This window comes from Salvelinus namaycush, chromosome 5, assembly GCF_016432855.1.
Source record: "Salvelinus namaycush isolate Seneca chromosome 5, SaNama_1.0, whole genome shotgun sequence".
NCBI lineage: Eukaryota > Metazoa > Chordata > Actinopteri > Salmoniformes > Salmonidae > Salvelinus > Salvelinus namaycush.
In genome coordinates this window covers 42,688,308-42,704,223 of record NC_052311.1, presented here as the reverse complement: position 1 = coordinate 42,704,223, position 15,916 = coordinate 42,688,308, and the positions used below count along the sequence as shown (strand labels likewise).

The 15,916-nt window shown below is 44.6% G+C and overlaps 1 protein-coding gene across 3 annotated transcripts in view; it reads left to right on the top strand.

Annotated features, from left to right (window-relative positions):
• The window catches only part of znf407 (zinc finger protein 407), a 160,863-nt gene that overhangs the window by 107,474 nt on the left and 37,473 nt on the right, over positions 1-15,916 (top strand). For all 3 annotated transcript variants that reach the window (XM_038994127.1, XM_038994130.1, XM_038994128.1), the window contains exon 9: positions 5,320-5,498. In XM_038994127.1, coding sequence (XP_038850055.1) covers positions 5,320-5,498 — 179 coding nt within the window. The remainder of the gene's footprint in view (positions 1-5,319; positions 5,499-15,916) is intronic.

Sequence of the window (15,916 nt, the reverse complement as noted above, 5' to 3'; positions counted from 1 at the left end):
GAGGGAACCGGACCAACTGTTCTTTCTAGCTGATACCAAATGATTGTTACAGATTGTGGCAAATGAAACAGCAAATTAGAAGACCAATTAACATTTTTGGTTTGGCCCCCGGGGGTACGGATGGCAGAGGGAGGGGCTGGAGAGGGTAGCAGCTCGCAAACCCTGTTGGGTTCCTAATGTGTGTAGGAGGAATTGAACACGGGCACCAGGCAGTCATGAGGGCCCTAACTCTGTGCTCCGCTCTTCCACCCTGAATACATTTGTAAACCTCCAATGGCTCAATGGCTCAATGACTTTAGACAAATAAGGATGTGCTAGTCAAGGCCCTGTCAACATTTGACCGGGAACAGGATATCTCATGATATATAGAATTTGATATACCATTACTTGTTTTGTTACTTCAAATTATATTATATTTATCATTATATTTGAATACATTTACTATAGTGAACAAAAATATAAACGCAACATGCAACAATTTCAAATTTTTTACTGAGTGACAGTTCATATAAGGAAATCAGTCATTTGAAATAAATTCATTAGGCCCTAATCTATGGATTTTACATGACTAGGCAGGGGCGCAGCGATGGGGGGGCATAGGCCCACCAACTGGGGAGCCAGGCCCACCAACTGGGGAGCCAGGCCCAGCCAATCAGAATTAGTTTTTCCCAAAAAAGGTCTTTATTACAGACGTAAATATTCCTCAGTTTCATTAGCTGTCCGGGGAGCTTGTCTCAGATGATACTGCAGGTGAAGAAGCCGGATGTGTAGATCCTGGGCTGGCGTGGTTACACGTGGTCTGCGTTTGTGAGGCCGGTTGGACGTACTGCCAATTTCTCTAAAACGAAGTAGAGAAATTAACATTCAATTATCTGGCAACAGCTCTGGTGGACATTCCTGCAGGCAGCATGCCAACTGCACACTCCCTTAAAACGTGAGACATCTGTGGCACTGTGTTGTGTGAGAAAACTGCACAGAGGGGCCTTTTATTGTCCCCAGCACAAGATGCACCTGTGTAATAATCATGCTGGTTAATCAGCTTCTTGATATGACACACCTGTCAGGGGAAAGGAGAAATGCTCCCTAACAGGGATGTAAAGAAATTTGTGCACAACATTTGAGAGAAATAAGCTTTTTGTGTGTATGGAACATTTCATGGATCTTTTATGTCAGCTCATGAAACATGGGACCAACACTTTACATGTTGCGTTTATATTTTGGTTCAGTGTATATTGTGTTTCTCATATTGGTATAAAATAGTATATGTGTCGCTGACATATATGAAATCCTCAATGCAACTTATTTACTTTATCCTCAAATGAATGTACAATATAAATTTGAATTATTATTGACAGTTCAAACAATTATGGTTGGAAGATGCAGGTAATTACTGTCAGATATTATTAATAGTCATATTTCAAAGGGGAAACTGGCATATACGTTCTCAAAGGCTATTTTACAATGATATACCTGTTTTTGCAGTCCAAACCTCATGCCACACCACACTATGACTATTGTTCTCAATGAAGAGACACTCATTACAGCTACTAAGGCATCATGGCTGCCATAATTGATATCCTCCCTTTAATACATTTCTAACAGCATCTTCTGTAATGCACATTCTCAATCTGCCTGCCTGCGAAAATAGCTACTTTGAGCTAATTCGAGGTAGCGCTAACTTTGAGGACCGCCGCACGGCTGGCGGTGGATGTCGCGGGGCCGGTGACCCTGTGAAGTGTCGGGAGAGGCGGAGAGCAAGGTGTCTCTTTGCCGTCGCAGATACCGAGCTCCATCCTTAAAACACAAAGACGCACATTTAAATCCACCTCTAACAAACAGCCTCAATTACTAGCCTCATTACCAATGCAGTCGTCGAACGAGGAAAATATGGAAATGTATTAGAAAGAAAATAAAAAAAGACGGAATGAATCGCGACGATATCTAGACAGTGGGGTTGATTCCCATGTCGAGTCGCTGCTCACCGACGTGGAGAATGTTGAAACGCGGCTGTCGGACTAATTAATATTGGCTATCGTAGGAGGACTGTGTGGGCCTTTCTCTTAGCCTGACACCTGCTGACTCCTAAACGCACATTATGCTGTTTTAATATGACAATTACGCCATTACCATATCTGAGAGATAGAAGCGCTCCCGCGGGATCCCACCCCCACTATGTTCTTTAGAACCCTTTCATATCGGACTCTGAATGGATCTATTTATTCCACTGGCCTGGAATAAGAAATCAGTTAATTTGTCTTGAATATAAATTATTTACGTTTTTTTTGTTTTTATGATTTATGATTATTCTTATTATTTTCCTGACCGTGACAGAAGACTTCTCTATCTGAAAGAAAGTTTTGAAATAACTTTTAAGTGGTCGAGGGAAAATTCTAAATTGAATTTGTCGGATAGTTACTTGTTGGATAGTATTTATTGCTACTGTTTGTGTGCTTTACTCATTTTCGGCCGGCTATACACCATGATTTGTTAAGTTATTGAAAATGTTATTTACTTTATTTGTGATATTGATATGATTAGGCTTAGGCCTTCTTATTATGAGCAAATACCAGTTGCGGAGTCTTGGTCTGTAAAAATGAGGAGGCCCATCTTGTATGGGTTTTAGCATTAGGGGAGTGAAGTTACATCCTTGTGTACAATCCTTATCCACTTACCCAGGGTCTTAATGGAGCTGTTACTGTACCGAGTACAGATAGACATGTCTACAGCTAAAGACATGGTAAAAAGAACTGTCCCATTCCTGGACCTCTAAGGAGAACACCTCACATTTTACCCTACCCAACGCAAATAGCTTCATGGAGGGCCATTTTCACCATTCACCAGCAGGTGTTTTGATGTATTTATGTGTAAAACACAAAAAGGGGCGGGTCCTCTGCATAGTTTTGAGGACATATTAAGTCCTGTAAAGGAAATGGAGCCGGGGCAGGACTACTAAGGCCCTTGATGGAGAGAGGTGTCTCGGGGGGGGGAGTGGAAAACAAATTTCTATCGTTGCCTGGCGTGAGCTATGGTACCGTGAAGCTTTATTGTCCCAGCCGAGGTGATAAGGGAGAGTAATTGCATATTATACTGTCCGAGAATGTCAGCCCGAGACCAAGCACGAGTGCCTCATCCATCACGCATGATGCTGTGTGTGCGTGTGCGTATGAAAGTGCCGCAGCTCCTGCACGTGCTTGCATGATGTGGTGGGCGTTGTATCTATTGGTGGGGGTTATGTATGTCGGTGTGTGTGTGTGTGTGTGTGAGTGCTGTATGTGAGCATGTATTTGAAAATGTGTCTGTGTGTGTGTGTGTGTCCTCAGCCCCAGTCCAGGCCTGTGTACATAGTGTCCTAGGGCAGGTTTAGATAGGGCCTGAGACCAGGTTAAGCAGCATAATCAGGGGGACTCTGTGACTCCCTGAGCTGATGACATTACAGCCAGCACCCAGCATTAGCTTACTGCGTGACTACTGCCTACAGCCCTGCATGTCTACACCACGTCAATACTACACACCTACAACTCTACACTGGTCCTGTATGGCTCAGCTGGTGCTAGTAACACCAAGTCATAAGTTAAATTCCCACATAGATCGTACACATAGTTAAAAATGTAGGTATTTACTGCACTGTAAGTCACTTTGAATAATATTCTAAGTGGTATAAAATACCAGTACACTACTACACCACTTTACCTTGCTACACTACTATACCACTTTACCTCGCTACACTACTATACCACTTTACCTCACTACACTACTATACCACTTTACCTCGCTACACTACTATACCACTTTACCTCGCTACACTACTACACCACTTTACCTCGCTACACTACTACACCACTTTACCTCGCTACACTACTACACAGCTTTACCTCACTACACTACTACACCACTTTACTTTGCTACACTACTATACCACTTTACCTCGCTACACTACTACACCACTTTACCTCGCTACACTACTACACCACTTTACCTCGCTACGCTACTATACCACTTTACCTCGCTACACTACTATACCACTTTACCTCGCTACACTACTATACCACTTTACCTCGCTACACTACTACACCACTTTACTTTGCTACACTACTATACCACTTTACTACACTACTACACCACTTTACCTCACTACACTACTACACCACTTTACTTTGCTACACTACTATACCACTTTACCTCACTACACTACTACACCACTTTACTTTGCTACACTACTATACCACTTTACTACACTACTATACCACTTTACCTCACTACACTACTACACCACTTTACTTTGCTACACTACTATACCACTTTACCTCACTACACTACTACACCACTTTACTTTGCTACACTACTATACCACTTTACTACACTACTATACCACTTTACCTCACTACACTACTACACCACTTTACTTTGCTACACTACTATACCACTTTACCTCACTACACTACTACACCACTTTACTTTGCTACACTACTATACCACTTTACTACACTACTATACCACTTTACCTCACTACACTACTACACCACTTTACTTTGCTACACTACTATACCACTTTACCTCACTACACTACTACACCACTTTACTTTGCTACACTACTACACCACTTTACTTTGCTACACTACTACACCTACTGTAGCACAGCCACAGGAGACACATGGGTATCATCCACAGGCATTGGCTTTGAGAGGGGTAGTATTTTATTTTACTTGAGCGCCATTTTTAAAAACCTCAGCCCCCAGAATCACGTCTAGTAGCAGGCCAGTGGATACGAGATTTGGTTCAGGGTTCCCGAGATTACAAACACGGTAGACCTCTTCAAAATATGTTATAAAAATGTTGTCTTTAAACTTTCACCCTGTTGCAGGAGTGTCATACCCCTATAGTGAAATGTCTGTAACATGCAAGAGGAAACCAAGGGCTGTGTGGAAACAAGTGTGCATCTACAGCTTGTAAATGTATCTCACAAATTGTAGAACTGTCTATCATTGTTTACCACTTTGCTTTCCCCACCCCCGTTTTTGATTGTGTGTGTGTTGCATAGTAACAGGAGGCTTTAAGAGTCTCTCCAAATATGTATACTCCTTAAGCATGCTCCCTCAGCCCCGCCACTAAATTGTTTGAGTTCAATCCACTTGATTCATTTTGTTAGTGTCATTAGAACAAAACCAAACTGTCAGTACAGTAAACCCTCCAAGGGGAGCGTCCTCTATTGTTTGGGGATTTTCTCTTTCCTGTCTTTTTTTTACTCTTCGTTTGATCTTTTTATCTTCTAATTGAAGGAACTATTCCTCCTTTAATCACTATCTGTTCATCTCCCAACAGATCCAACTGTGCGGAGAACATCCGAAAGCACATCCTGCACACGGGGAAGCACGAGGGAGTGAAGATGTACAACTGCCCCAAGTGTGACTACGGCACCAACGGCCCCATGGACTTCAGGAACCATCTGAAGGAGCATCACCCCGACATCGAGAACCCTGACCTGGCCTACCTGCATGCAGGTAGGATTACCCCTATCTACACACACGAGTGAACTCGCATACACACGCAAGCGAGTGAACATACAAACAAACACACACACACACACACACACACACACACACATACACACACACACACACACACACACACACACACACTGATCTTCACTCTGACACTCTCCTCTGGGTAACAGCTCCCCTGACACCTCTCTCTCTTGCTCTCTCTCTCTCTTTCTCTCTCTCTCTCTCTCTCTCGCTCTCTCAGGGGAGTGGTATCGTGTTTGTGTGTAGATGGTAGAGTGTGTGTTTGTGCGTGTAGACGGTAGGTATAGAAAGCTGCTGTATTTGGTGATGCCTGTAAGCCACTGACAGGCAGTGCTGGATGTAAGGATACAGTGCCCTGCCAATCACTCCTCCTTCCCTCCACCTCCTCCTTCTCCTCCTGTTCCTCCTCCCCCGCCTCTGCCTCCCGTTCCTCTTCCTCATCCTCCTCCACCCTTCCTCCCCCCTCCACCTGCTCCTTCCCTCCACCTCCTCCTTCTCCTCCTCCTCTGCCTCCTTTTCCTCCTCCTCATCCTCCTCCACACTTCCTCCCCCCTCCTCCTGCTCCTTCCCTCCTCCTTCTCTTCTTCCCCCTCCTCCTTCACCTTCTCCTCTACCCCTTCCCCCTCATCCTCTTCCTCCTTTTTCTCATCCTCCTCCTTCCCTCCTCTAACCCCTTCTTCCCCCCTCCTCCCCCTCCTCCTCCAGAGCAAACCTCATCCTCCTCTATTGGATCTATCCTTTGTGTTGAGTGTTCTCCCTGTGTCCTTGAAGGCCCCAAATCCAATCTAGAGAGTGAATGTCCTTCTCTGGAAACCGAAAGGACGCCTTTTATCCCGTTATCCCTATGACCTGGTGCCCTCTGGATAGTAAAGCATGTGGTAGCTAGCCACTCCAGTCCAGGGCTGCGTCCCAAATGGTGCCCTGTTCCCTATTTCCTGCACTCCTTTTGACCAGGGTCCATAGGGCTCTGGTCAAAAGCAGTGCCCGGGACACAGACCAGGACAGACGTTGGCCAGGAGAGGATACCATTACTGGGGTGGGGAGACATGACCATAGAGCATGGAGAAGGAAACACTGTTGCTTTAGTTCTTTAGTTTCTATGGAGACAGGATGGGTCTGTGTTTTGTCTCTGTGTGCTGAATCTGCTGACTGTTCACCGGCCTCCCTTTGCCTTCCACAGAGTTACGGTTGCTTCTTATTCCCTTACACTCTGGCTCACCCCCCTAGACACCCTTACCCCCCCCCCCCCCCAACACACTACCCCACGCCCACATACCCCCTCCCCCTCACACCTACAGAAGGTTGAAAGAAGGTCTGTTTGTGTTTAAAGTGCTCTTGTGGGGCTCTCTGAAAAAGAGAAGCAATGTTTTATCCGAGTCGACAGAACGAGACCAAAAGAAAGGAGAGCGGGGGAAAAAAAGATTAAGAAGGTAGATGTTGAATTAACCTGCTTGTGATTGCTCTCTGTCAGGATGGGGCTGGGGCTGGCAGGGAGAGGCAAATTGTCTGTGATGGCCCTTCCTGCCGTTTTCCCTTTGAAAGACACAGATCAAACACAGACTCTCTCTCTCTTTCCTCTCCTCTCTTTCTCCTCCGAGGCCCAGTCACGGGCCCCTCACAGCCGCAATTGATTGACACTCGGACGTCTGCGGCGCTCCTCTCGCTGTCGTCTCTGCCTCTTTTTTTTCTTTTTTTTTCACCCTTTCTTTATTCAACGCCGTCGCACTTCGAATTAAAGCCCTTCTCAAGGATGAAAAGAGAGGTCCTCTGCAAACGGAGGAGGGAGAGAGAGAGGAAGAGAGGAGGGAATTATAGCCAGCCAGAGATGATGGAGGGAAATTATGATTAGAAAAAATATGAAAGAAACCAGGAGAATATGGTTGGGGGGAGGGTGGGGGGTGTTGCTGATCGGGCAAATTTTTTAAATAAAATGGTAATGACAATTGTTCTTCCTCGTGAGATGGACACAGAGATAGGGCGCAGGGAAGTGGCGGTGCTTCTGAGATGTGCACTGCGATATCACAAGGCTTGCGGTGGTGGTAGAGCTACAGGTGCAGTACCATACCTTCTAGTTAAACAGAGCGTCTGCAGAATTGTTCTTGTTAAAGTGGTTAGGCTAGCTTCCTCTGGGGCCTTGTTTCACCACAGAAGGTCTAGTACAGAGTCATTGCTGACTGGGCTGGCTAAATGTTCATCCAAAATGGTGCCCTACTCCCTATACAGTGCACTTCTTTTCACCAGAGCCTCGCGGCTCTGGTTTAAGGTAGTGCACTAAATAGAGAATAGGTTGCCATTTCAGATGCACCCTCGGTTAGAGGGCACTCGGGGTATATAAACAGCGACCCGTCCCATCCCATATACCTAGCAGTGGCGTGACATAATGCCCTTTCATACCCACACAGGTCATAAGTCATCATTAGCATTGTTAGAGCGTCTTCATCCCACTGTTTAATTGTAAAATATCTCCCCAATTTTGGTCTTAGGTTATAATTGCGCATCTTAAGGGCATAGTAATCAAATGGCTCATAATGATGTGTCTGGATGTGCTACTTAGTGGCCGGCTCCAGCACGTCTTCAAGGCATTGTTCCTAGTTAGTGCAGTTTCTGTTTGCCCTAATAATACAAGATCGATGACTGCGGTGGAGGGTTGCAAAAGGGCCACTTTTTAAATGATGATCTTAATACCGTATCTGAACCACCAGGCAAATTCATTTGTATGCATATTTGCTATTATGCGGTATTGCAAACCAATATGTTTTTCAATGGCTTTTACTTTAGTTGTGCCTTTCTTGCTTCCTTCTGCCTCCCCCATCTCTCTCTCTCTCTCTCTCTCTCTCTCTCTCTCTCTCTCTCTCTCTCTGTCTCTCTGTCTCTCTGTCTCTCTCTCTCTCTCTCTCTCTCTCTCTCTCTCTCTCTCTCTCTCTCTCTCTCTCTATTTATTTTTCTCTCTCTCAGTTTATTGTTCTCCATTGCTCTCTTTGTTTCTCTCTCTCTCTCTCTCTCTCTCGCTCTCTCTCTCTCTCTCGCTCTCTCTCTCTGCCCCTTCAGCATCTAATGAAATATCCCACCTCTGTTGTGTGACAGCGGCTTCTGTGTTTGTGTAGGTTATGTGTTTATTCCAGGAATAAAACGTGTCCGCTCAGTTTCGCGTGAAACTGTGTCAACTTGAAGCGTACCCAATAAACCCGACATCTGTGTCTAATAACTGCGTGTTATGTGTGATACTTTCTTGCGTGAAACAAGTCTTGGAAGCGTTTTCAACAAATAACATCAGTAGGACACGACAAATTTAGGGGGAAAAAACAATGTTATTGTTGTACTTACTGCATAGATAGTCAACAGCTATCCGTATATGACAGCTCTATCAAATTTGCTTCAAAGTGGATGTAACTGCAGAGTCAGGGACATGTTCCGAAACATATTTCAATTCATGGGTTACCTGCCGCTCCCGTTAGAGTGTTGGGCCAGTAACTGAAAGGTTGCTGGATCGAATCCCCGAGCTGACTAGGTAAAAATCTGTCGGTCTGCCCCTGAACGAGGCAGTTCCCCGGTAGACCGCCATTGTAAGAATTTGTTCTTAACTGACTTGCCTATTTAAATAAAGGTTAAATAAAAAATAAAATAAAGAAATATAATAATTGTTACAGGATCAGATGATTGCTAATGAAGTTGGGGCTTGGTGTCACCCAGAGAGAGAGTTTGTGACATTAACAATGGACTTGTTGCATCGAGACATTTGGAAAAATCCACTTTTTTAAGGCTCCGAACTATATGTCTTGGTCTTTCAATGAATCTTTGTCTCTGTTTGTCCCTTAGTTCAACTGTTTCCCGTCTGCCTTTCTGTCGGTAGTCGTTCGCACAAACACACCTGCATTTACAATACAAAGACAATATTAGGAACATGTTAATGCAATGTGTTGTCGGAACAGATGGAAGCATCCCCAATAACCTCCGAAGACAGTGTGTCTTTTTGTCTTCCTCTCCCTTCCCGTCACGTTCACACAAACACACAATGAGTACAGCACACCTGCATGCATGGGCTTGAAGCTGATTGCAGTGCCGGGTGTTAATTGGAGAATTCCCCCGTGGTGAACACCTTTTTTGGTTCCCTGCTGGCTTTCTTTGGGCCTGTTTTTTTCCCCCCTGGAAATACATCACCGTTTTTTTGCACCCCGAGACATGAGCTCTGGAAAGAGAGTCTCCCTTCCGACAGGGTACAGTAGCAACTAGTCAACTATCAGGGGACTCGCTTGTTTGTCTTTGCCTCTCCCTTCTCTGCCTCTCTTTCTCTATTGCTTTCTCTCTCCCGCTCTCTCTCTCCCCCCTCTCTCAGTCCCTCTCTGGGGGGCTTGTTTGTGTATTTGGATGTTGACTCTCCCCCATCCCCACGCTCCACACGTTACAGTAGGCCTGGTTGAGATATCACGGCAGAGACAGAGAGAGTGCCGCTCAGTGTCAGTGTGCCCAAGGGGATGGCTAGGGAGGGAGCGAAAAGCCAAACGGTTTGGGAAGCGAGACGGCGCACGCCGTGGCACCGGGGTCGCTCGGGCTCGGCTAGGCAACGCCGCCGTTTCCTGCATAATGACCTGCTCCGACGAGCATGAACGCTCCCCCAGACGGACGCATTTATCACACATCAGCCGCAACAAACAGGCCTTTGTTTGTTCCACTTCGCTCCACTCTGAGAGTCACTCTCTTGTGGTATTTAGTGGCCATTCAGGGGACAGACTGACACCCAGTCTATGGGTCTATGTATGTATGTATATAAGAGAAACTGTGGGACTAGTGGCTCTTGGTTGGTTCTTTCTGTGTTTTTCAGTGACTTCTTCTGAAATGACCCCCTTTTTTAGTATGTAGTGCACTACTTTTGACCAGAGCCCTATTTGCACTATATGGAATAGAGTCAGTGGCTCCTGGTTCCTTGTTTTTATCAATGGCTACTTCTGAAATTCCACCCTATTCTTTATATAGTGCACAAAAGCCTCCCCCCGACCTTGGCTCTGAGTGATGATTGGATAAAGAAAAGGTCACAGTGTGTACTCTAGGGGTCAGAGGATGAGGTCAGAGAAGTGTGTGTCTGCCTTTCTCTGGTGTGTGTCTGGGGATGACGGGGCCTTGTCTGAAAACACGCACCCACACACACAGACGCGCACATTCAAACACACGCAGACACCCTCCTCTGTGTGGTGTGAGTGACAGCTACAGGGGTGTTTCCCGAGAGGCGCTGCTCTCCCGGCGCGGGACGTTGGATATGGGACCAGCCGGCTCCTATAAGACCTCATCCATTATTCAATCTCCCCTCGCTACAGACACTGCTATAGACAGTAGAAAGAGCTACCTTTACCACTAGGCCTCTGTCTGCCTGCCTACCAACAGTGATGGACAGAAAAAGATGAGAGAAAGAGAGGGTGGGGATAATGAGAGAGAGAACGGCTTAAAGCGAGCGAGAGGGAGGGGGTTTGCGATTGTCTCGCACCGGTCTATCTCGCACCGGTCCCCCTTTTGACTCGGTCAACACAAGCTTTATAACACCACTGTGTTGCTCTCTGTCTGGGGGACTGATTGGAGTGAAACACACTTCCTCTATCCCTCCCCTGACCATTAACCCCTGTCAGTACTGGAACCCTTGACTTTCAACTCGAGACAAACTACATGGGATGTCAGGTAGCCTAGCGGTTAGATCGTTGGGCCAGTAACCGGAAGGTCACTGGTTCGAATTCTCGAGGCAACAAGCGGAAAAATCTGTCTGTGCCCTTGAGCAAGGCACATAACTGTAATTTGCCCCAGGAGTGGCGTACTACTATCACTGACCCTGTAAAACAACACATTTCACTATCCGTTATAAGGCTTATGTTTCACTGCACCTATCACTGCACCACGCTCAGAAGACAACCATTCTTGAACGTTGCAGATAGAAATGTGATGAATAGAGCTTACACAATCCTCCTATTCTACCGGTTAGTGCTATACTGCATCCTTGGGACGTCCCTACCTTAACTCTAACCTTAACCCTAACCTTAACTCTAACCTTAACCCTTACTTTAAGTGTTTCTAAAATTCCCTATGGGAAAAATTAATGGTGGAATAATGATTGGAATGTCTTGGTTTTATGGGTATTTTGACACCTTCACTGTAGGAATTGGGACGTCCCAAGGATACTGTTTAGACTTTTCCCCCTATTCTATATCTGTTCTACACATCTGTCTGTTTTGTCAGAATGTTGAAGATAGAAAAGAGCTGACATGATTCTCTATTTTACCTGACAGACAATCATATCTGTTCTACACAGTACATTTCGTTGAACGTTCTCGCAACGTTACATCCTCCTGAACGAGGCCCCAGGAGCGGCGATGGTAATAACAACATGGTTGCTTATTGGCTTCCTATTGTATCCAGGAACGTCTGGGTCTTAGTGTTGCATTCCTAATTTACCAACAGGCTAAACTTCCCAACCAACAGACCAATTACACGTTTTTTAACCCGAGTCCCATGTTTCCTGTTGCGATGCCCCTGTTAGGAGCTTTCACTGCATTATTTCTGTTCTCCCAACATAATTGAATCCCCTGGCTGCTCATCACTGGGCTAATTTGACCCAATGTGCAGCGCTTGGTAATCAGAGTGCTGCCTATTAGGCTATCAGACCCCAATTAACTGTCCTCTTATTTCCACATAACGAGCGCCTCTGTTATTGTATTTTCCTTTTTAGTGCTCAGGCTTTGTTTGGGTAATTTTGTAATAGAAGTGGTACTGAAGTAGATATTAATGTCTTATTAAAGTGGAGTCGCCGTTAAGGTTAGGGGTGTTTAGTCAGGGAGGGAGATGGAGGGAGGGAGAGAGAGAGTGAGAGAGAGACTTTAAAACTCTATAAATGTACACTCAGAACCAAAAAAGCACAGTACAACAGCAAGCAGCTGACACTAATTGAGGAGTCCATAAACACAAACAACTTCTGGCAAAATTGGAAGAAAAAGAAAAAAAATCTAAACGAGGAATTAGCGATACAAAATGGTGACATATGGACAACCCATTTTAAAACACTCTACAACACCGTTCAAATTGACACAAACGCAGAACAACGCCAAATTCATGAGAAGTTGAATGGACTAGAAAAAGCTATAAAGGACAATCAAAATCCATTGGACTCCCCAATTACTGACCAGGAGCTCTATAAGAAACTTCAGGCTCTCAAATTTAAAAAAGCATGCGGACCTGATGGCATCCTAAATGAGATGCTCAAACTTACTAGGGCAAAATTTCAATTGGCTATATTAAAACTGTTTAATTTGATCCTGAGTGTAGGTTATTTCCCTGACATCTGGAATCAAGGACTCATAACCCCAATCTTTAAAAACGGAGACCAATTTAACCCTAACAATTACAGAGGCATTTGTGTGAACAGTAACCTGGGGAAGGTTTTCTGTCGTATTATAGATGTAAGAGTTCTAAACTTCCTTAATAAGCACAATGTCTTGAGTAAAAGCCTAATTGGATTTATACCAAAACATCGCACAACTGATCATATTTACACCCTACACACCCTGATAGATAAACATGTCCACCAAAATAATACCAAAATTTACGCTTGCTTTATCGACTTCCAAAAAGCATTTGTGTCACGCCCTGACCATAGAGAGCTGTTTATTCTCTGTTGGTTAGGTCGGGGTGTGATTAAGGGTGTGTTATCTAGGGGAATTATATTTCTATGTTGGCCTGGTATGGTTCCCAATCAGAGGCAGCTGTTTATCATTGTCTCTGATTGGGGATCATACTTAGGCAGCCTTTTCCCACCTTTAGTTTGTGGGATCTAGTTTTTGTGTAGCTGTCTGTGAGCAGCCCAGAACGTCACGTTTTCGTTTGTGCTTGTTTGTTTTGTTTGGTGAGTTTCGATTTATTAAAATATGTGGAACTCTACGCCCCGCTGCGCCTTGGTCCATTAATTTTGATGAGCGTGACAATTTGATTCTATTTGGCATACAGGACTGTTCTACAAAGTTATTGAAAGTGGTATAGGAGGTAAAACATATGACATAATTAAATCAATGTATACTGGCAATACGTGCAGCATTAAAATTTGCAAGAAAATAACAGAATTCTTTAACCAGGGGCGGGGCCTTCGTCAGGGTTGCAATCTGAGCCCTGCACTCTTCAATATTTACATCAACAAATTGGCCACTATTCTAGAAAAGTCCTCAGCCCCTGGTGTTAGTCTCCACAATTCAGAAGTTAAATGCCTACTCTTCGCAGATTACCTATGCCTGCTGTCACCCACAGCACATGGCCTACAGCAGAGCCTGGACCTGCTAGAGCAGTACTGCCAGACCTGGGCCCTGGCAGTAAACCCCAAAAATACTAAAATAATGATTTTCCAGAGAAGATCCAGATCTCGGGGAATTAGACCAAAGTTCTCAATTGGTACAAAATATATAGAGTACTGCACACACTACAATTACTTAGGTTTAAAAATAAGCTCAACTGGACACCTTAATGAGGCAGTGAATGAACTGAGAGAGAAAGCACACAGGGCGTTCTACGCCATTAAAAAGCTAATTCAAATTGAAATACCTATTAAAATTTGGCTAAAACGAATTGAATATGTGTTTGAACCAATTGCACTTTATGGCAGCGAGGTGTGGAGTCCACTTGCAAAACAAGATTTCATCAAATGGGACAAACACCCCATTGAAACCCTGCATGCAGCGTTCTGTAATATTATCCTACATGTCCAGAGGAAAACTACAATGTCACGCCCTGACCTTAGAGATCCTTTTTATGTCTCTATTTTGGTTTGGTCAGGGCGTGAGTTGGGGTGGGCATTCTATGTTCTGTGTTCTATGTTTTGTATTTCTTTGAGAACCACACCCGACCAACCAACAATCAGAGGCAGCTGTCTATCGTTGTCTCTGATTGAGAACCATACTTAGGTAGATCTTGCCCACATGGGTTTTGTGGGTAGTTGTTTTCTGTCTCTGTGTCTGCACCAGACAGAACTGTTTCGTGTTGGTCTATTTTTGTTATTTTGTCTTAGTGTTCTGAGTTAAAATAAATATTAACATGGACACTTACCACGCTGTGTTTTGGTCCACTCCTTCTTCCCAGGACGATCGTTACATACAAACAATGCATGCAGGGCAGAATTAGGCCAATATCCACTAATAATAAAAACTCAAAAAAGAGCAATTAAGTTTTGGAAACATCTAAAATACAGTGACCCCCTCTCATATCATTACCACGCCCTGCAATGCCAAGAGCTGAACAAAGAAAAGAGTCCCCTCATCCAGCTGGTCCTGAGTTCACAAACCTGTTCTACTAACACACTGAAGCCTCAGAATAGAACATCCAATCAATCAGAATAAACCAAATTAGAACACAGTCAAAACAAAACTACACTGCTTATTGGGAAATACAAACACAAACACAAAGCAAAATGCAGTGCTATCTGGCCCTAAATCGACAGTACACCGTGGCTAAATATTTGACCATGGTTACTGATCAAAACCTTAGAAAAACCTTGACAAAGTACAGGCTCAGTGAGCACAGCCTTGCCATTGAGAAGGGTAGACACAGGAAAACCTGGCTCCCTGTAGAGGAAAGGCTGTGCAACCACTGCACAACAGCAGAACCTGAGACGGAGCTGCATTTCCTGACAAAATGTCAAAAATATATAGAGCTGTGGGTTGGCAGCGCACTCCATTGCTGCCTGCCATACGTTGAGGGACAGTGTGACAGACGAATCAACCTGCACATGTACTCTATTGTTGAATGTATGGTAATTTTGACCCTTGGTTATTGTGAGATGACCCTTGGTTATTGAGAGAGAGAGAGAGAGAGTTAATGGGGAATTGTAAGATAGTGAAAGTTTAACATTCTCTCTGTCTTTCTCTCTCTCCCCACTGACTCCATCTATGGCACTTTCTTGTTTTCTCTTTCTGTCTCAGTCCTGTGTAAGTGACTCGAGCTGTGTGTGAAAGGAGCCCATGGAGAGCAATAGCAGTGTCTTGTGTGTGTGTGTGCGCGTGTGTGCATGCATGAGCGTGTGTCTCTCTGTGTTTCTCTGTGTTTGGTGTTGGTGCCGGCTCCCCGTTGCCTAATTAAAGGGTGAGGAAAGCAACTCACAGAGAGATTAAACCTAAAAGGCCAAATTAGCACTAAAAAGGGGTGTGGCAAATCCACACAGGCACAGGCCATGAAATCTCTCTTGACACCTGTGAAAAGAAGAGGGGGGGATGAATAAAAAACGTTTCTGTTTCTGGAGTCTGTGCATTTTTAATGAGAGATTTCAGCGTGGTTCGCTAGTTGGGCTATATGCCTCAGACTGTGTGTGTATCAGGGAAGACTCCAGAGTATTAGGGCTGGACTCCATAACCTGAACAGACTCCAGAGTGTGTGTGTGTGTG